The sequence below is a fragment of the Astyanax mexicanus genome, chromosome 13, assembly GCF_023375975.1.
Source record: "Astyanax mexicanus isolate ESR-SI-001 chromosome 13, AstMex3_surface, whole genome shotgun sequence".
NCBI lineage: Eukaryota > Metazoa > Chordata > Actinopteri > Characiformes > Acestrorhamphidae > Astyanax > Astyanax mexicanus.
The window spans coordinates 33265117-33287984 of NC_064420.1; the positions used below are offsets into that span (position 1 = coordinate 33265117).

Consider the following 22868-nt stretch of genomic DNA (forward strand, 5'->3'; position numbering starts at 1 on the left):
ATTTCTGGTTGTTGACTGGACCTGAAGATCTTAAATGCCTCAGGAGATCACTGGTTTGAATCCTGTTATTGCAGCTTACCATCGGCTACCGGAGCTCTGAGAGAGTACAACTGGCCTTGCGCTCTCTCCCCACATCACTCCAAAGGGTGATGTTGATCGGCTCAAGTCGTCTGTAAGCTAATGTATTGGAACCGAGTCGATGCGCTTTCCTCCGAGTGTGCTGTGATGCTGGATCAGCAGCAGTTTGAAAAGAGGCGGTGGCTAGTCTTCGCCCTCCTGGTGTTGGGGCATCACTAGTGATAGGGGAGTCCTAATGAGTGAATTGGGGTAATTGGAGAAAGACACAGAGGTGTTCTGCGGCCCATCCACATGAATCCAGATATTTTTAAAAACAGAGGCTTTTTGGTCTCCTTCCGTCCACACGAAAATGTTGTTTTTGTCACTGAAAACGCCTTCAAAGGTGGAGATATTTAAAAACTCTGCTACCAGTGGAGCCGTGTGTACGGGAAAAATTAAGCTCTCTGAAAATAATGATGTCACACAGCAAGTCTGCACATATCTGTTTTTTGTTTGCATTAGCTTTGCTTGTTCAGAATTAGCCTGAAACAGGAACAGCGCCTGGATTGGTTTTGTTCTCTCTGCTATTTGTGGATTAAAAATATGTTTAAAGCTTTATTTAATGTTACTCTCACATTAACTAACACCAAAATGCATAGCATGCTGTTTTTTTCTGATCCTCCTGTCCGGAGGTACAAACCTTACCGCGAACAGAGATTCTGAACCAGCCTGGACAAAAAAAGCACCTGGTGGGACAATTTTAAAATGAAGAGACGAGAAAACTTATGAATGTATAGAGCAGGGATCAGCCATTAAGTATGGCCATTATATAAAAAAATCTGTTTTGGAAAATGAAGTGTAATGGGATGGAGTACTACAGACTAGTAGCTCTCCAGCCCAGAGGATTGTTGAACCCAATTGCAGAACAGTTGATCTTAAAGCAGGTAAACCCAAGAAGACAGGAAAAAATAAATAAATAAACACACCGCTCCTCACGCAGGATTGAACCTGTGTCGTTAGGGTCGTGGTCCAATACAATACCTCTGCTCCGGCTAGTGAATTGGGAAGTGATCGGGGAAAAAATGGCCTTATAAGGATATAGGGAGCCCAAGAACAGGCGGAAACTAAAGTCACACAGAGCGCGACAGAGAGACAGAAGGAATATTGCCGACCCCTGGTCAAGAGAATCCCTATTCATTTCAGCGTTTTTGAGTGTTAAGGCGTTTCTGTGTGGTCGGGGATATTTCTGAATATGCTGCTCGTGTAGACGAAGATATTTTTTAAAAATGGAGACAAAAACCTCTGGTTTTAAAAATATCCAAATTTGTGTGGACGGGGCCTAAGACTTTTTATCGGTAGTGTTCGGTCATTGGTTTATACTAATTACAGCAGACCAACTAATCCAACTAATGAAGTAACTGGCTTTGCTAAGGTGAGCTACTGTACGTGTGTTACTGCAGAAAAACACTAAAACAAGCAGAATAGACCACACAATGACGATACGACTGCAGTGATTGATCTACTGCAATCCAACACTTCCTTCTAGATTCAACTAGTTTTGCAACGATTTCTTTGTCAATGAGTGTATTTTTTTTTTTACTGTGCCTCTAAGACACACATAAAAAGTGTGTGTGTGTGTGTGTGTGTGTGTCTGATTGAATGGATGTGATGTAACACTGGGGCAATTTGACTGACCAGTAAAATAAGCAGACCTCAATCTGAATTTTCAATTTGGAACAGAATGGAATGGGTAAAATTGGACACACAGTCTGTAACTGAAATGGGCTCCTGGTTGGTAGCAGAGTGGACTAAAATGGACAGAAAGTCTCCAGAGAGTGGTGTAATTCTTACCGGACAGTATTGATACTGTAATTGAGGAATAGGAGGTACGTATCCAGTTTTGTGGAAAAGAAATTACTATGTAACTACATTTCTGACTGGTGGGCTAACAGTAATGTGTTCATTCCAAATACAGATTGTTTTTTTGCCAGTTTATTTGTACACTATATACTGTATAACCTATAGAAACCTATAGAGTAGTTAGCAGTTCTGATGCACTATGTGTCTAAATGATTGTGGACACCACTTCCAGTTAATGTATTCAGCTCCTTTAAGACTAGCAGTCTGTCTGCTCCCTGTAGAGAAGCACTGCTAATAGAATGGGAATGTCTGGAACAGATAGGTTCTTGTTAGAGGATGCAATCAATCCTCACAACAATGCTCCAAAATTAAAAATTAGAAACCCCTCCCCCTAGACATGTAAACAGGTGCAGCTTGATCTCAGAAGAAAAAATAAATGAGCAGGTGTCCCAATACTTTTGTCCATAAATTGTACTAAAACTCTAAGTGCATATACAGCTCTGTAAAAAAATGAAGAAACCACTTCATATTTTGAATCAGTTTCTCTGATTTTGCTATTTATAGGTATATGTTTAGGTAAAATGAACATTGTTGTTTTATTCTATAAACTACAGACAGCATTTCTTCCAAATTCCAAATAAAAATATTGTCATTTAGAGCACTTATTTTCAGAAAATAAGAAATGGCTGAAATAACAAAAAAGATGCAGAGCTTTCAGACCTCAAATAACACAAAGAAAACAAGTTCATATTCATAAAGTTTTAAGAGATTAGAAAGCAACATTTGGTGGAATAACCCTGATTTTCAATCACAGCTTTCATGCATCTTGGCATGATCTCCTCCACCAGTCTTACACACTGCTTTTGGATAACTTTATGCCACTCCTGGTACAAAAATTTCAGCAGTTTATCTCGGTTTGATGGCATGTGATCATCCATCTTCCTCCTTCAATTTGGTAAAATCAATTTTTAAGTGCTCTCTTACTTTTTTTTCCAGAGAAGTATACTTTTATTCATGTCTTATTCATAACTAACACTCTAATCCAGAGCTATTTACAAAGTTATTCATATTACAGAGTTGGCGTATCTTAGCATAGTCACCCAGAACGGAATGTGAATTGAACCCAAGTCTCCCACATGATAGGTAGTGGTAGCTTACTGGCAGGGGGTGGTGTTATTCCCTGCGTCACACCAAATCATCATCTTAAATCATATCTATCTCATGTCTCTTTTGTTTAAGGTCTTCTATTTTATACGTTGTTGTATGTTGCTTCTTTAAAATTTATTTAAATGAATAAATACATATAAGTTTAACATGTGTTTATTTACACTTTTCCTTGTATTACTGTTTTTTTTTCTTTTACCATAATTAAGTTGTGAAGCACTTTGTGCTACATTCTATGTATTAAAAAGTGCTATATAAATAAAGTTATTCTCTTACATTGAAAACACAATGAATGATATGGGCCCTTCAGCTAAACAGTTAATAAACAATGCTTTTTAAGTTATTTAAGTATTTTTAAGGTTAATTATACCTTCACTTGAACGTTTACAAATAAATAAAAAAGTATTCATTTAAAAAGTATTATTTCTGTTGGTAACTGTCCAACGCTGCTTCTGAAGATCTGCAGGTTTTAGAGCCTGATCTAAAAATCACTATAGTGTAGAATTCAGCATTCAGATGTTCCTGAAGACTCCTGAAGAGTGATTACATTGACTCAGATCAGTTTTACTAGAACAGGGTTAAGGAACTTAACGCTGAAAGGTCACAGGCCTCCGGGAAGAAAGCTGGACCCCCTGGATTCATTTCCACTTCCACATATGTAACAGCATTCCTCTCAGTGACGTACAGATAAGCGATGATAAACGGCGATGAAAAAAAAATCAATATTAGCTGCAGTTACAGTGGATTGTCGTGGCGGATGGTCGTCTGAAAAGTTCTGTCATTCTATGGACCGCGTGCCGCATTGTGAAATGCCACGTATTCGAGTGAAACGCTCCATTTGTTCATTCAAATTCATTTCCTCCTGCCCCATCTACTAGTCTAATATCCCACGCTTATAATTCAGGCCGATTAGCTGCCAATAATAGAGGGAAATTGACATAAATACACTCTAAGTACATGGTTCATTTCAGGGGCTTGTCAAAGGAGCAGACAATGTAAACCCTATAAAAAGCTATCAATTTCACTCACTTTGCTCTGTGAAAGTGTGATCATTCTCAAACGGTGAGAGGCGAGGCCATTATTTGCGGGGGAAAAAGGGGCGATCTGGCACAGTGAGAGATGATTTATAATCGACGTGCTCGGAATGCTGAAAGTGTTTGAAAGCAACAGCTCTTATCATGCAGACAGTGGGATTGGAACAACAGGATAATGGGGATTTTAACTAAGGTTACAGGACAAAATGCTGCTCAGCTCAGTCTATAGGAAGGATAAGTTTAGCATCTAGCTTTTAGATTCACATTTCTTTAAGTGCTTTTTAAATTGTATATAAGTTTAAATTGCTCAGGTGAAGTCAATTACTTACAATAAAACTCTTTAGAGTTTCTTTAGTTGGACATGAACATTTGAACAGTTGAAGTTCCTAATCCAAAAGCAAGAGGACATAATGCTCTATACAGCTTATCTATACAGGCACATCTTAAAAATATGAAAATATTAAAAAGTTACTTTATTTCAATAATTCAGTTCAAAATGTGAAACTTATATATGATATAGATGTATTACACACAGAGTAATCAAATGTAAGCGATTAATGATTATGGAAACCCAAAAATCTGTGTCTTAAAAAATTAGAATATTATATAAGAACAACTGGTACTTTTGGCAGTGTGGGCAGTGTTCCAAATCCTGCTGGAAAATAAAATCTCCATCTCCATCTGCCAGCAGAGGAAAGAAGCATGGAATAAAACACTGCACTGATTTTGGACTTGATAAAACACAGTGGATCAACACCAGCAGATAACATGTCTCTACAAACCATCACTGATCATCAGTAAATTTTGCATTTCATTTGTAAATCAAGGGAGCAGAGTCTGGAGGAAGAGTGGAAAGGAACACAGTTCAAGCTGCTTGAGATCTAGTGTGAAGTTTCCACAATCAGTGATGGTTTGGAGAGACATGTCATCTGCTGGTGTTGATCCACTGTGTTTTATGAAGTTGATATCAAAGTAAGTGCAGTGATTTCCTGCAATCTTACAGCACTCTATGCTTCTCTCTGCTGACAACTTTTGACTTGGCACACTGCCCACACTGCCAAAAGTACTGGTTGGTCTTATATAATATTCTAATTTTCTGAGACATTGATTTTTGGGTTTTCATTGGCTGTAGGCTATAATCAACAACAATAAAATAAATAAACATTTAGATCACTCTATAGACACATAGTTTCACATTTTGAACTGAATTGTTGAAATAAAGAACATTTCAATGTTTTTTCTAACTGTCTGAGATGCACAAGTATATACAGTACCAGTCAAACAATTACACACACCTTAAATTCAGTGATTTTTCTTTTTTTTTTAATGTTCTGCATTGTACACTAAAAGTAATCATCCAAACTATGAAGAAAAACATATGCAATTATTTATTAAATGAAAAAAGTGTTCCAACCAAACCAGAATATGTTTTATATTTTTCAAAGTATGCACCTTCTTATGAGGTAGAGTAATCTGGGATGGCTTTCAGTTAACCGCTGTGCTGAACTTGTCAAGAGTTAATGTGTTTGAGAGCATTGGTTGTAGAGTTGTGAAGAGAAAAGTTTGGTGAGATACAGTGAATAGCCCTATTTGAGTAATATTCTAATCCATATTAGGGCAGGAACTACTCAACTAGGTACAAAAAACGTCAACTTTGAAAATATCCTTAAGTGTACTTAAAAAGACCATCAAAAATGTTATGATGAAGCTGGCTCTCATCAGGACCACTCCAGGAAAGCAAAACCAAAGGCCTTCAGAGTTACTAGGCTCAGAAACCACAAGTTAACAGCACTCCAGATAAGTAATGGATATGTAAATTATTCCATATGTGTTCCTTCATAGTCAAACAAAACTGTATTTAAAAAAAAAAAAAAACACGGTAAACTCGCCTCTAAACAGCAAAAGAGCTAGAGCTGCAGTTAGCGACTAATGCTAATACTTCTGAACCCAGCTTTATAACGCTGTATTTCAGTGGAGTTGCTTTACTGCTCCCTACAAACTGACTGGTAGAATTCATACATAAGATGCACTGGATTATAAGGCACACGTTTTTCTAATTTGTGGAAACATAAAAGGATTTGCCTTATATTGCAAAAAAAAAAATAAGGTACTGATGATATCTTGTGCTACTGTTGTGTAAAGATGCATTGTGTCAACAAAAAATACATACAAATAAATTTGACTTGGCTTAACTAGATTTATTGGCTGTTATCAGGAGATAATGGGTATTTTAAGAAAAAAATATATATTTCTATAATAAATTACACATTCCAGCTTTAAATGTGAAGTAAAATCTGTGATTTTTTTTTTCTTTTTTTTCATTTCTTGGAAGCTCTTTGAGATAGCTTAGCTCAATGACAAGTGGGAAAAAGGGAGTGGGAGATGAAACGTGATATTAACGGTTAATAGTAATTTTCTCTGTCGCTGGTGCTTTTGAGACATGATCACAAATCAGACATTTCAGCTGCAGTACCAGTTTTTACAATTTAATGGATTACTGCAGTTCGACAAAACAAGAACGACTTTTAATTGATTTGACATTAGAAATCAAGCTTAACATGAGCAGAGATATTAACTAATACGTTTAATTGTCACTTTTTTTTTCAGGTTGAAGCGTCCACTGAATGCGGTTATTTTGTGGTGTCGTTCCGGTTGAAGATTTTCTGACACCTTTATTTTTATGAGTGTAAATGATCTGAAGGCAATTAAAACCACGGGTCAGATTCATAAAACACATGCCTGATTTACTGGGACGTTAAGGGCACACAGCGTGACAGTAGCACATTTGCTCACCCATAAATGAGGATTACAGGCACGTTCATTAGTCTCGGAGCAGAACGTCGGCCTGGTCTGAGTGTAAAGTTCCTGGGAAGAAGCCGGCGCAGATGAAACGATTTCCTTATGATGTTTTTAAACATCACACAGGCAAGCAAGTCATCAACATTACACACACACACACCCACTCACAGCTGATTAACCTACATATTTAACTCCATGTTTGATGTGTTTGGATTGAAATACATGGTAAACATCTGAACTGCAGCTCTGAGAAGAGCTCAGCTTTCTTTAAGGGGGATTTAATAGTGTATTTATTCTAATTCTAAACTTGAGTATTATACTGAGTATCTTTGCAGTAGCATCAAACAGCTCAGCTCAGCTTAGGCAATCAAATAATAATAAAAAAACAGATATACAGGAGATTAAAGGAAGACACAGTGCTGTTCCTCTGTTATATTTTAAACAAAGTATTAAAGAGAAGAGCTGGGATTTACCATATATTTGAGATGTTTTTCTTTTGCTTTTTTCTCTTGCTTTTTTATAGTGTAAGGGGATGGTTTATCATCATCATATCAAATATTCCTAAACAGTCCACTTCATTGAACTGCATTTAAAAAACTTAGTTAAAAGGCTTAGTTAAACTCATGAAATCACAAAACTTAAACTGATGAGTTAATTTAAATGAAAAAAGTGAGTTACATTTTTTTGTACAGTGCATTACGTACTACTGTTGTCTATTGCACCCATCAGCACCTTTTTGGACCAACTGGGGGCCCTTCTTTTTAATCTTTTGATTGACTATCGTATTTTTTAACCAAAAGTTGCACTTAAAATCCTTTAATTTTCCTATAAATCATCAGTGTGCCTTATAATCCAGTATGAATCTAGTATGAATTCTACCAGTCAGGTTGTAAGGAGCAGTAAAGCCACTCTGCTGAAGTGCAGCATTATAAAAGAGTTTCAGTAAAGTTTCTCCAGCACCAAGGCTGGAGCAGTAATAGCATTAGCTGCTGAAAGCAGCGCTAGCTCTTTCACTGTTCAGAGGTGAGTATATCGGACTGTAGGCTGCTTGTTTACTGTGTTAAAACAAGCTATGTAGGATGAACCGCTAGCTGATAACGCCCTGGCCCTTGTTTTCTTATAATACAGTGTGCCTTATAGTGCGAAAAATATGGTATATAGCCTAAAAAATAGTGCACTGGTGTAAGAGAGACTGGAATACTGGCGTTTTTAAATAGAACGTATTTACTCTGCTGCACATTTTGCAAGGTATAGTACGACTACGTGCCGAGTTTTATGAATCTGGTCTTCAGAGCAGTGATTGAAGTAGTTTTGTGTGAGTTTACTAACTAACCTGCTTAGACCTTTAACTCAACTGAACCCACTACGCCTCTCTGTGTTCTTACTCAAAGATATTTGATCTAGTAGCTGCTGCTCCTCGTCCGCGTTTTAAATTGTGTAAATAAGTCTAAAGCTGCTTCTTGTGAAGTGAAAAAGCCCATTTTCTGCTCATCCAGATATATAGAGAGACAGTTTACTGGTTCAGCATGACCAAGGCTGAGTAAAAAAAAAAAGAAAAAAAAAATCAATGGCAGCTTCACCTCGGGCTAGAGTTCGTTGTTGTGATAAAAATTCAGTTTATTGAGCACTCTGATCCTTCAGAAAGTAAACAAAACGCCAAATACATAAAGTATAGGCCTCAGTGTCGTGCTCTGCTTTGACGGGCAGCGCAGCCGCTAGCCCTCAGCATGCCGGACGTTGCCGTGCATCAGCTCCGTCTTTGAGAGGAGATGGAGGACACCAGTGCTGAGCAGCTTTAATGGGCACCAGTGAGACTTCGATACATCCATCACTTCACCTTAACTGGAAATTATAACCACCCACACTGCCCAACAGCCGCAAAGCTGCACTAAAAAAGAAAAAAAAAAAAGCAGAGGTGAGAGAAAAAAAACACAGGCCAAAGGAAACTCAGTGAGTTGTCCTGCAGGTAGCATTGAGCTGGTTGGGTTGTTGCATTTTGAGGCTCATCAACGCTTGTTAAGCGTAAGTAAAATATTAACAAAGCATTGTGTTTTTTTATTATCGGTTGGTTTTTGGCAGCAGGTCGAGGCTAACGTTCTCCTTGCAGAAGCAGCTCAGAGCCACTCATTTGTCATAAGGACAGAGCGGTAATAATGAGAGGCCCTGAGGATCTGTTGGTTTTCTGGGACAGGACACTACGAGAGTGACCCCAGCGCAGAGTCTGCTCACTTAAACACTTCCTGCCCTTATTTTCAAATAAGCACTGTTCAAACTCCACTGACCGCAATGGAGAACACTTCAACATTTTCAGCAACTTTAGACCAGCTTATAATACTACTTATAATACTGACACGCAACTTTAGGTAGAGCATGTTTAAAATGCTCTAACAATCAGCTCTACCTGCGATCTCCAGCCTCTGGGCTACGATACCCAGAATGCACCACACCCTGATGTCACTACCTCAATCGATCACATGACACTGGTGATTGACCTACTGGTAGTGCTGTGTGCAGAGTATTGATTTCACCTGTACACCTCACTATATATACACCTTTGCTCCACACACACCTCGCCGAGTATTGTGTGGTTTACCACTCCACAAAGTGTTCTTCCATAGCCTGTGTTAACTCTCTTGACTCAGACATTATTATTTATTATCAGCTTTTCCAACCCTGATTTCTTGACCAGCCCTCTAATATATCTTGGCTGATCATAGTATGCTTGTTGTATGTTTGCTGCCCTCTTGCTGCTGTTTACTGGTGTTGGCCCTGCTTGTTTTGACTACTCTTTTGCTACCTATTTTATTTAATTTAATACAACTTTATTGCATCTGTTAGTGTTCCTTTACAAACACCCAGCACTTTGCTTTCTCTGCAAATTAAGTCCAATGAATATTTGCACATTTTATAGTACACTACATGTTTAAACTGTAGCTGATCTTAATATATTACCTGTAATTACATTATATCAATGTGCATGTTCACGCTGTAAAAGTGCGCCAGCAGCTCATTTAAGAAAACAATTTAAGCAATGTTATTTTATTCTTTACTCTGTTTATTGCTAAGATAAAAGTCAGGTTTGATTGATGCAGCACATCGGTGTGTGTGTTTTTAACAAGCGGGGTGTACACGTGTACATGGCTAAGATAGTATTGGGTATTGGTTTTAATCAGTCAGTGGCGCACCTGTATTTCCCAGCACCAAAATAGAAACACCTTACTTTCAGATCATCCCACCCATCAGAGTAGATATATTTCTAAACTCCGACGCTCCAACGGGTGGAAGATAGAAACAAGCATCGCGGCGCGCCTTGCACAGGTTTCCCCATGCCTAGTGTCTATGTTAGCAAAAAGCAATTAATGAATGTTCCTGAAAATAGTGCCACATTAATAATCGTGTCGTATAACATCATTACGTGAAGTCAAATATCAATATTTTGAAATATTAAAAACTTACCCAAATTGACTCACTAAAGCCAGAGTACACCTGCAGTGAAGAATACTGTTTGTCGCATTCTGCGAAACTGAAAATCCATAATTTTATCCTCTTCAATAACACAGATGCTGTGAAGTATCTGAGAAATGTATTGCAGTATATTACATAATCACAGTATTCTGATATAATTTTTATTTTGGGCAAAATATTGCGATTCCCATCTCTATTTTGGTGATGGATGTAAAACATTTAAAGACAAATATTTAATAGACGAATAGCAGATACTCTGTTTATGGAACCCTTTCTATTCTCTGGAAAAATAAATGAGTAGCAAAGCCAGTATAATGTTAGTATAACAGAAAATCATATACAGCACTACAGAACAGTTTTATTGTGCTCATAATTTGTGGTTCCTAATCCTGAACCCTGACTCTGCACATTTTAGTGATTTTCTGCTGTAACACACTCAGAAAAACTTAAAGCCGAAATGGCTTTTTAATTAGCTGATTAGCTGAATCAGTAAAAAAAAAATCTCCAGGACAATGGCTGAGAATCACTGATATGTGCTATTTTTCTTCTTTCATTTATTTTAATGAAATGACAATAAACAACTATTTATCTTGGTGAAAGAAATAAGTAATTATTTTTTGGTTATTATTATTATATAATATTTATATATTTTTTAAATACAATGCTAACTTTAAGTATTTAGGTAATCACACATACCAGGCCACCAAACATTCAGTCAACATACTGTCAGTTCAGATCGTTTTAGTCTTTAGAGAAACTGTTAGTGTGGATGGTGTGTGGGCTGATTAAACAAGAAAGGTGATGCTTTATAGCATGAAAAAAAATCTATAATTAGCATATGGCAGGTACCTTTTTTATTGATTTTCTCTCCTCTTAGATCCATTTAACTGTGTTTCGCACAAATAGGCTACACTTTGGCACCGCTCCCAGGAATATGAACATCTGCTCAAGTATATTCAACCCATTAGAAAACGTTCAATATTTTTTATTCACGGTGTCAGTGAAGTGCTGCTTTCTTTGCACTCTCATTTTCAGCCAACTTCACAGCCTGTGGGTTAGCTTAGACTTCCCTGTAATAGAGTCAGCAGAAATGGCTGTATATTAAAGAAATGCATGGACTCTTCAGAAGATGTTATTCAAGTCTGGCTCTCAGTTTCTTTTTCGACAAGTGTTTAACTCCTGGTTAGGTCTGTGCAGCAAATTGAATATGTTTGGGAATTGATGATCCTGAGAGAGGGCAGAACTTTGATAGACAGAAAATAGATCTTGAAAAGTTTGGGACAAGCTGGGACAAGGAAGAGATAAGCATGGGACTCTGGGTTGTAAACATTTAGGGCCCTATTTTAGCGATCTTTAGCGCACTGGTCAATTGCTCGTCATGCTGATTGCTGATTTTAAGGGCGTGTCGGTGTGTCTTTGGTATTGTAATGGTGCAAAATCAGACGTACTGATACTCATAAATAACTATTGATGTGTTCTGGGCGTAATGTGAAATAAACCAATTAGTGTGCCAGTAGTCATTCCCTTTAAGAGTCAGGTGTGCTCAGACTTTGGCGCAATGCTTTTGCGCATCTCAGCAGAGGATGCTGACCTGTGAGTTCAGCTCATTTAAAGGTCTCAATCCGATAAATTCCATTTTTTCCATTCTTGTTCTTTGTGAAATACTATAGGTCTCTCTGAGTTGAATATGATGCTGCACATGAAACTGTTTCTCAGCCTCCCTTGTCTGCAGTAGCCAGTCAAAGAAAATCAAGTTATCAAAATCAAAATACAAGTTGTTTAGAGAGACGTTATGGTGTCTACGTCAGCCAGTGACTTCAACAGCTCTGTTTACAGCTTCTGTTTACAGCAGCTAGTTAGTGTTAGCTATCTTGTGTAAGTAACTCTAGGTTTAAAATGAGATCTCCGGTTGATTCTGCGTTTTACACAGACCTTAAATATAAACTAGGGAAGCACGGTTTGACAAGGCAGCTTAACTCGACACAACATGGGTAAAAGCGGGCGCTGTTCCCATTGGATCTTGTGATATAGAGCGAGATCTGGAGTTTCACCATGGTGAAACTGCCCAAGCACCGAATCACCAAGTCGAAGGTAAGAGTTTAGTAGTACGATAGTAACGAGCATCATGACGTACCTTGCGCAGGGTGTACGATATGGCCCATGGGATTAAGGTGGGCTGTTACGTTGGGGTCCATTTGTGAAGCTGAACTAAACACATTATTTAATAATGGTCACACTTATTTATTATTTGTTAGCCTGTTCAGTTTGTCTGAAAGCTCATTCTCAGCACAGTTAGCTCAACATAATTGAGGGCAACAGAACTGTTTGTTCAAAGGACTTAATGACACTAGGATTTGCTGATGGTTACCAGCCTGATTTCTAACATGGTGTTAGCAAGGCCAAGCTAGCCAGAGTGGCTATGCTATGCTATGGTAGCTAGGGATGCATTGAATATTTAGCACATGAAAATATTTAGCTGAAATTCTGTGTTTATTTATACTGAAAGTATTTTTATTTTATTTTAGTGTTTGCTCTAACGGAGGATATAACACTCTGCCCAGTCCGGAAGAGCTGTCATACGCCAAGTTTAAGTTAATTTTTAGACTCTGCTTACACCAATATCACACAATTATTAGTACTACCATTTTAAAAACTGGTTGTTTTCTAGCTGAAAGAAATTAGTTGAGGCTAAGATGATAACATTAGCAAGCTGAGCTAATTTAGCCTTTCTGCATTTCTCTGTATAAATTTAATTTGCTTGGTTTGCTTCCCAGGGGGAGTCTTTCTGTGTGTTTCCTCCCACAGTCAAAAACATGTCGTTCAGGCGTTCGGAATTGATCCTATGTGTGACTGTGTAGATTAGCTCCCTGTCAAAGGTGTATCCTGCCTTCTGTCTGGTGGCTACTGGGATTGGTTCTGGTTTCCACCTCAATATAGAATGAATTAAGCAGGTTTGACGATAAATGAATGATATAAATAGCAGTGCTGAGGTAAATTTATAATTAGAATAGCACTACTGAGGTGGATTTACGACTAAAATAGGACTGTAAATCTATGCATATTAACATGCAAAGTAAATATTAAAAAAAATGTATAGTTTGGTAATGAATTTCTCTCTAAAAAGGATGACAAAATATTTAAGTTAAGTTATTTTATTCATTCAGAGGTGGAAAAAGTGGCGAGATCAATGAAAACCTGCATAATTTAAGCCTTTTGAAACATGTTCCTTTTTGAAAAGTTTTGCACAATTGTTTTTATCTCAGTACATCTCTAGCTCTAGTTGCAAAGCAGGACAGCACATATAGCCAGTGTGTTAGCAGTGCTTTCTGATGCTGGACGAAGCCTGGTTCTTGCTTCATTTTAAAAGTCAAATTCAAGGCTTTTTAAGACCTTTTTAAGACCTCAACAAATATAATTCAATGCCCAAAAAATTAGTCGTAACTAAGAAGAAAATAATTTAAATCTTAACGTTTACCATTTGTTATAAATTTTTCACATTTTTCAATTTTTTTTTTTCAGATTGCAGAACATGTTAGCATCTAAGCTAGCTCACTGCTAATGTTAGCTACCTCTCCGCTTACTCTAGTTTTCTCCCCGGGAATGTAGCTAACCCGCCGCTAACATGTATGGTAGCTAGCTCGCCGCTAATGTTAACTAGCTCTACTCTAACCTTATTTCTCTCTCTGATAACTCACCGCTAACGTTAGTATGTGCTTTTCCACCGCAATTAAACATACAGTCTAAAAAATGTATACCTACAGCAAATTTACAGTAAATTTAAGATAATTTAAGACCCTAAATTATCCAAAATTTAATTTAAGACATTTTATAACTTATTTATAAGGACGCATGGAAACCCTTCTATAGCTATGGTAAAAGCTCACAAATCTCCATTTCAAAATTAGTTAGTATGTTTCAATAAGCATGTTAGCATAATCTGTGAATTTAGAGCAGGAGGAGATATAAATAAAAAAAACGATATTCACAGAAAGCAAAGAAAGCTGCAACGTAGCCTTTGTTACCATTAGGCCATTGTGTACAGTTTTGCGATTAAGAATTAACCTTTAAAAGTTTCTAAACATCAAGTGTACTACATCTGATTTGACTCACCGTCCACACAGGAGGGCTTATTTCTTGTTGTTCCAGCCACTTTCCCCGGTAAACAGGAACACTTGACGGTCTGGGATCGCTCTTCAATCTTGTTTTTGTTGCAGCATCTGTGCGCAGCGATCACTTCACATGTCCCTCCTTCTGTCAAAAGAAAGAGCAATCAATAAAAGCATCGAATTCCAGAGGTGGCCCGTCTCTTCTGCCCGACGTTCCTCGTGCAGGATCCGCGGCTAGCTTCCAGTGCTAAAGTGCCTTATTGGGTATTCATATCATTAGTTTGCAGGTCATAAATGAAGCAGCGACGGCAGTAAAAAAAGTGTGAAGTCCTCAAAGCGCAGCGATTCCAGTCTGGAAGCTTCAGTTATGTTGATTAGTGTTTGTCCCCTGCGGCTAGCACAGGGCCACGGCACTAAGTAAGAAAGATGCAGTGTGTGGAGAAGCCTGCGAGGAGGCTGCTGCGTGTGTGTAAAAGCACATTAATGAGGAGGGAAGTGGAGTGAGAGCGAACATGGGAAAGACAGAGGCCCTGCAGTCACACACTGCGAGTGAGTGATTACCAGACGTTCTGGAACGCCAGCCCCGGAGAACACAGAAACACACACACATACAGAAAGAAGAATCTAGAGTTGAGGAACAACACTTAAAACAGCAGCACAGCAGACTAAACATCAAATACATGTGAACTCAATTAGCCATGTCGATATTAATGGCGTAACTGAATCTACTATTTTGACAATCCTCATTTAACTCAGTCGATAGAGATAATGTAATGGAATCTGTGTTGAACCCCATGTTGACAATTAATCCTCAATTAAGGCTGTCGATATTGATTACATAACTGAATCTAATACACTCACTGAAAAAAAAAAAAAAAAAAAAAAAAAGCTCAGCACTGCAGTAACTCCGACATTGTAATGAGTGTGTTAGTGTGTGTTGTGCTGGTACTATATAGAGTGGATCAGGCACAGCAGTGCTGCTGGGGTTTTTAAACACTCTGCCCTCTCACTACTGTCTACTAATATTAGAGTCAGCTTAGCACTGAAGTGTACTAAATAATTGTAAAAATATGATTAAACTTGAACTTGAAAATAAATATGTATAAACAAGGCAAAAGATAAACTTATTCACTAACCAGAGTCACAAGCTTCCCATACCATATCTCTGCCTGTCTGCATGCTTTTATACAGCTGTGGCCATGGAATTGATTGTAACACCTGAATTTCTTGTTTCAGTTTCTGAATCAGTTTCTCTGATTTTGCTATTCATAGGTATATGTTTGAGTGAAATGAAATTGTTGTTTTATTTTATAAGCTATGCACAATGTTTCTCCCAAATTCCAAATATAAAATATTGTCACTATAGCATTTCTTTGCAGAAAATGAAGAATGAACTGAAATAATAAAAAAAGATGCAGAGCTTTCAGACCTCAAATAATGCAAAGAAAACAAGTTCATATTCATAAAGTTCAGTAATCCATATTTGGTGGGTTTTTAATCACAGTTTTCATGCATCTTGTTCTCCTCATCCAGTCTTACACACTGCTTTTGAATAACTTTATGCCACTCCTAGTGCAAAAGTGTAAAACAAAAGAAACTCATCATTTTTAAGTGGTCTAATTTTTTTCCAGAGCTGTATATTACATTTCTTTTGTTTTGTAACATATTGAACTGTAATTCCCATATCACCAGGTTCTTTAATACACAGCCCTATTTAACAATATTTAGAACTGTACATTTATTTCAACCACAAATACATAAAATACAAATAAAAAGCAGTGCTTCTAACATGTAACATTTGTCTTTTATTTCATTAAAAACAGTATGAACCTGAAATTTCATGTTTTTTAATGGCTGGTCAACCTACTTTTTTTTTTATAAATATGCATCCATTCCAACAAATTCCAATAAAAGTTTTTTACAGCAACAAAAGGCTGGAAAAGTAAGTGATACTAATAAAGAACCGCCGCAGAAGAAGTAATTTGTACTTAACTCACATAACTGTGTATAAAAAGAGCCTTTTAGAGAGGCAGAGTCTCTCAGAAGCATATATGAGCAGAAGTTCACCAATCTGCAAAAAACTGTCTCTAAAATTGGCGGTAAAGTTTCAAAAAAGGTTATTTAATGTACACCAGTACATCTATCTATGTTAAGTTCAGTCAGTGACACATGTGTGTTTTCTGTTCTGTCTTTTTAAGGTTCATTTCAGTCAGTGACGTACCTAAGTTTTCAGTACCTGAACACACGTCATTTCGAGACCATCATGCCCATCTGCGTGGATATTTTCATGAGCTCCGTTGCTATTTAAACAATGCAAGTGGAAGGCGTGAAAAAAGCTACTGTTGTTGGGGTGTAAGATAGCAATGAGCAGCTTGACGCACCTTGCGCAGAGTGTGTAACGTAAAAGGCAGATGGTCAATATTGTTATGCTGGTGATCTTTGGGCCCTCAGGCAGCACTGTATTAAAATGCAGGGATTCTGTATTGTTCTGAAATCATGTGAGTGGAACATTTTATGTTATTCACTTTTTATTGATTGTGATTTACAATAACTTAACTTAGTATTCTACAAAGTTAAAGGCGTAAAGTTTCCAATAGTTTCCAATAACGTCTCACACTTCCACCTACCACTGACTCCCAGTGGAGAGACCTGAGGTCAACCTACCCCAGATCTGGAGCTCATTTTTTAGGAGGCTGGATTTAAATGTAAAACAGGTTTTCGATGAAGAAGAAAAACACATCTACGCTGCAATAAGACTCAACAATAGCACACCTGTGATCCTGTAGTCCTCAGGTGCTCATGCCTGCAGGAAGCACAGGGCTGTAGGGTGTCCCATTTCTCATTCTGCCAATCTGAGGGGTTTGTAGGAGTGCCCTCTATGAGCGCTTATTAAGCCCCTCAGAGAGCGCTGCTATAAAGCAGACTCAACAGTGTCCCATTACCCAAAATTCCCTTTAACTGCAGCTGGGACCAATTTAAGCACGTGGGGGCTGTGTGAGCATAACGGCAGAGAAGAATCAATGTAAGAAGTTAGAGTTTATTTAAAGCATTTCTTGTAAAACAATTCAGATAAATGTGCTCTAAATACCTACTATTACCACAACTTATAATAATAATTATATTAATAATAATAGCAATTTAAAACTGAGATATTTTTAGATTTGTGAATGAAAGGTGCATATGTTGCTGCGTACCGACATGTAAGTGTTTCATACCAAGTACATTTCTTTAGTTTGTTTTAGTTTAAATATATATATATATATATATATACGTATATACAGTGAGTCATGATCATTCTATACTTTTAATGGTAGATGTATTCCTACATGGAGAGACAGAATATTAAAAAGAAAATCCAAAAAATAAATCTAAGGAATATATATTAATTGATTTGTATTTCATGGAGTGAAATAAGTATTTGATCCCTTAGCATTCATTAGCAGTTCTGGCTTTTACAGACCAGTTAGACACTCCCAATCAACTTGTTACCTGACCTGAAGCCACCTGTTCTCACTAATCACTTGTGTGAAAAACACCTGTCCACAGAATCAGACAGATCACACAGATTTCAAGTCTCCAACATGGGTAAAACCAAAGAGCTGTCACAGGACCTCAGAGTCAGAATTGTTGACCTTCACAAAGCTGGAATGGGCTACAAAAAGATTAGTAAGGTGTTGGATGTGAAAGTAACAACTATTGGTGCAATTATCAGAAAGTTTAAAGAGTATAACATGACAATCAACAGACCTCGGCCCGGTGCTCCAAAGAAGATTTCGCCTCGTGGGGTGGCAATGATGCTGAGAACGGTCAGAAATCGTCCTGCAACCACTCGGCAGGAGTTAGCAAATGACCTGAAGGCAGCTGGGACCACAGTTTGCAAGGAAACAATTGGCAACACTTTGCGCAACAATGGATTCACATCCTGCAGTGCCCGAAAGGTACCCCTGCTGAAGAGAGCACATGTGGAGGCGCGCCTCAAGTATGCCAATGATCATTTGAAAGATGAACCAAGTTATTGGGAGAAGGTTTTGTGGTCAGACGAGACCAAAATTGAACTTTTTGGCCTCAACTCCACCCGCCATGTGTGGAGGAAGAAAAATGCTGCCTATTACCCCAAGAACACTGTGCCCACCGTCAAGCATGGAGGTGGAAGCATAATGTTTTGGGGGTGTTTCTCTGCCAAGGGTACAGGGCTACTTCACCGCATCACTGGGAAGATGGATGGAGCCATGTACCGCACAATCCTGAGGGACAACCTCCTCCCCTCTGCCAGGGATCTGAAAATTGGCCGTGGTTGGGTCTTCCAACATGATAACGACCCTAAACATACAGCAAAGGCAACAAAGGATTGGCTCAAGAAAAATCACATTAAGGTCATGGAGTGGCCCAGCCAGTCGCCAGACCTCAATCCGATCGAAAATCTATGGAGGGAGCTGAAGGTCAGAGTTGCCAAGCGACAGCCCACCAACCTTCATGATTTAGAGAGGATCTGCAAAGAAGAGTGGGCCAAAATTCCCCCTGGTGTGTGTGCTAAACTTGTGGTTAACTACAACAAACGACTCACCGCTGTGCTTGCAAACAAAGGCTTTGCCACTAAGTATTGAGTGTGTTTGGCAAGAGGGATCAAATACTTATTTTCCTCATTGAAATACAAATTAATTAAAATATATTCTTTAAAATTATATTCTGGATTTTTGTCTTGATATTCTGTCTCTCCATGTTAGAATATATCTACCATTAAAAGTGCAGAAGGATAGTGTCTTTATTAGTGGGCAAACAAAGAAAATCAGCAAGGGATCAAATACTTCTTGGACTCACTGTATATACACACACACACACACATTTTTGTGTTTGTTAATTTTGTTTTATTTTAAAGATTTTTCAATTCATATTTTTACCTTTATTTTTTAGTTTTTTTTATATACAATTTTGTCTTTATATAGTATAATGTTTCAAATATACATTTTGTGTTTAAGTTTTTTTTTTTCAAATTGTGCCTTTGTTTTTACTATTGTAGTTTTGTTTTTTAATGGAAAATTTTAACATTTTTAGTTCGTTTTTATCTTCTGTATTTAATTTTTTTTAACATTCCTTTTTATATTTGTAATGATTTTTTCAAATGTACATTTTTGTCTTTGTAAGTTTGCTTTTACATTTTATAATATTATTATTTCAATCTACATTTATTGTCTGTCATTTTTTAAACTTTTTATTTTGTTATTTAAATTGGCCACTTTTGTATTTTTACATTTGTTTAACCTTTTGTTTTATGTACATTTTAAATACATTTCTCTGTTAATTCGTTTTCACTTTTTTGCCTTCCTTTTCATAATATTACTTTTTAAATATTCACACTGTGTCTAAGTAGTTTTTTTTTTGTAACTTTATTTTGTTTAAAATTATTTTATTTTACTATTGTAGTTTAGTTTTTTTAATGGATTATTTTGACCTTTTTTAATTTGTTTTTTATCTTCTGTATTTACTTTTTTTAAATATTCATTTTAATATTAGTAATTATTTTTTTATTTAGTTTTTATGTGTTTTGGTTTTTTTTACTATACATATTTTTGTCTTGGCAAATTTTATAACTATTGTAATTTTTTCAATTGTGCATTTTTGTCTTTGTAAATGTAGTGTGGCTTGATAAATTAAGATTTTTTTAAATGTACAATTTTTCGTGCTTAAGTTAACTTTGTTTTTTTAATGTACATTTTTTTGTCTCAGCAAATTAGTTTTATTTAGTTATTTTGTTTCCTTAAATATGTATTGATTTTGCCGTCCGGTCATCGATACCCACTGGCAGCGATATGCTGTGTGTGTGTGTGTGTGAGAGAGAGCAAATGCAGAGAAAGCTGGAGAGTATCAGATCAGATAGAATGACTCATGATCCAGAAGGCGAGTGATTGCTCACTCATCTGGAGACTTAATACCTCCTGTAAGGTTAATGGCGAGACAAACAATTAAACATAAAAGCTGGGATATCTGTGAGCGTGAAGAGACGCGGGAGAGCCATTAGCAGAGTCTCGGCTGGGTTTGCGGCGCCCGGCTGTGGGAGTGCCCCGGGTTTGTGTGTCTGGCAGCAGGTTTGGCTAACGACAGCGAGACATTGAATAATGCAGGCAGCGGGAGCGGGAGAGACGCCGAGGACCGAGCGCCGTGTTCAACAGCCTGTGTTTGCTCTCCATTAATTATGAACCACTCCGAGCTCCGGTGGGGCTTCAGACGGAATGCACAGGGGTTTATTTTCTTTAATGTGTAGTCTTAATTACATAAGACAGACCCAGTTTCCACTTTGATCTAAGAAAAAGAATAAAAAAGGAGTGTGGGAAAAAAACACAACACCACCCCCCTGAAAATATCTCGACAAAAATACCCACACGCTTCACTCAGAGTAAACAGAGGAGAGGAAATTCTCGTCTGGGGCTTTGAATCGAAGAGGAGAAAGTGAGGGAAATAATAAGCATTGTTAAACGTACTTTTAGAAATCAATAAAAATGTAGGGGGTTATGAATATTTAAAAAGGTGACAGTGGACATCTCAGAGTCATGTAGGGGAGTGATTGCTTTTCATATCCTTTCACTTTACGTGACTGAGGGAGAGATGATTGCCGAACTCCGGGGGCCGTCGCTGCGCCCCGCCTGCACCCCGCCTGCACCCCGCCTGCGCCCCTTCTTAATCAGTGCTTACACACAGAGTCAAGTGTTTAAAACTGCACCACTATTTCCATTAGCTTCACAGGGCCTGAGAGCAACAGCGACCCGGGAGGTCAGCTCCTCTCATTTCCTGCTCTGAGGCCAGAGATATACTTGCTGTTCGGCCATCTTTGGCGTTCGCATAGTAAACCAGCTGTGGTGTAAACTGAACTGTCCGCATACTTAAGCAATAACACACTTGAGGTTCCTGCTATAAATTTCTTGATGAACGGACCAATAGAAACTCTTCGAAATTACCTGAAATAAACTATTTTTACATTGACTTCCATTGAAAGTTTACAAGGTTTTTTCTCTCTCCTGTAAAGTTTCAGTTTTGGAGATAAGTGTTTTTCATTGGACAGCGATGATATACACATTTAAGCTTTGATTTTAATAATAACAACTCTAAACCTGATATTAGAGGCTGATAATTTGTGTAATAATGAGTATTTTTGAATAATTGCCTACATGAGACACTTCTTACTGGAGGCTTTCATTAGAGGTGCCTACCATTTGGGTGCAGTCATGACGACAGGGGGGATTCATAGAGTGAATTTTGTGCAAAAAGATCAAATCTGCAATCAAAATTGTAAACCCATACATCACATCCCCCAGTGCCCCACCCAAACTACCCCTTTTTTCAAATTTAAGCTGAGGGTGGAGTCTTTTAAGCACTGTCAGCTCTTGTCAGCAGAGCTTCAGACACTACGTTCTTATGTTCTTATTTTCTTCCACCCTGGATTAACACCCAGGTACAGATCACAACAACATGCCAACATTGTGCTGCTGCCCTGGAAACAGGCAAGCTGGCTATTTTTCTATTGAACAAGTAATCACTGACCTTCAGTAAGGTTGCTAACCACAGCTAGATAATTTATCACCACCACTAGCGTAGTAGGGACAAGTTTAATAAAATTGCTATTTGTCCACTGCCACGCACCATAATTACAGTTTGAGTACATGTTCATGGTGATCCACGTAAACTCAACGTTCAAGCGAGTGGAAATGGAGAAGCTACTGAACGCGATGTCACGTGACTGAGAAAGCCTCACCAGTGAAAAACTCACTGGTCTTCCTGTTTTTTCAATCACAGTCCGGATGCAAGAGGTTTATCACAGAGTAGAAGTGTGAAATATTTTTCACAGACATCCCTCTGAGAAACTAATCTTGTCCAGATTTGGCTTTTGTTTTTGGGGATAAGAGACAGTGTGAAGGATGTGATTGGGCAGTTATTCCAAGATGACAAGGTGGATGTGGATGTCTTAAACATCACCTCACGTAAAGAAAACTGTATAAAAAGTACAAAAATTACTTTTTAATGGAGGTTTACATTAATCTTAATGTGTAATAATGTAAAAAAAAATTTGTATTGTTACAAAGTGTTTATATATAAAAGAAAATTGAACATTGACCACACCATCAGCCTAACAGTGGACAGGCATGTGGGAGTGTGTTTGTCTCCGGTTGTGTGTGCATTTATTCCAGCTCTTCTTGGAGACTGACAGGTTTCTCTAGGGCAGCTGAGTAGAGCTTTGTTCTTTGTCTTCTTTTCCCCTTTTCGTCATTCAGACTTTCTTTCCCAGCGAGACGGCCTCAACATCACAGTGTGCAAACAGCACGCCCGTGGATTACTATGCTCCTCCATCCTCTCTCCTCTGACATCTGTGTTCACACATATGAGCCACACATCA

The 22868-nt window shown here is 37.8% G+C and overlaps 1 protein-coding gene across 3 annotated transcripts in view; it reads right to left on the reverse strand.

The window, feature by feature from the left end:
• Positions 1-22868, reverse strand: part of tafa1a (TAFA chemokine like family member 1a) — a 138033-nt gene that overhangs the window by 6403 nt on the left and 108762 nt on the right. For 2 of the 3 annotated variants that reach the window (XM_007249953.3, XM_007249954.3), the window contains exon 3: positions 14490-14630. In XM_007249953.3, the coding sequence (XP_007250015.2) occupies positions 14490-14630 (141 nt within the window). The remainder of the gene's footprint in view (positions 1-14489; positions 14631-22868) is intronic. The other variant, XM_015605948.3, reaches the window with a different exon arrangement.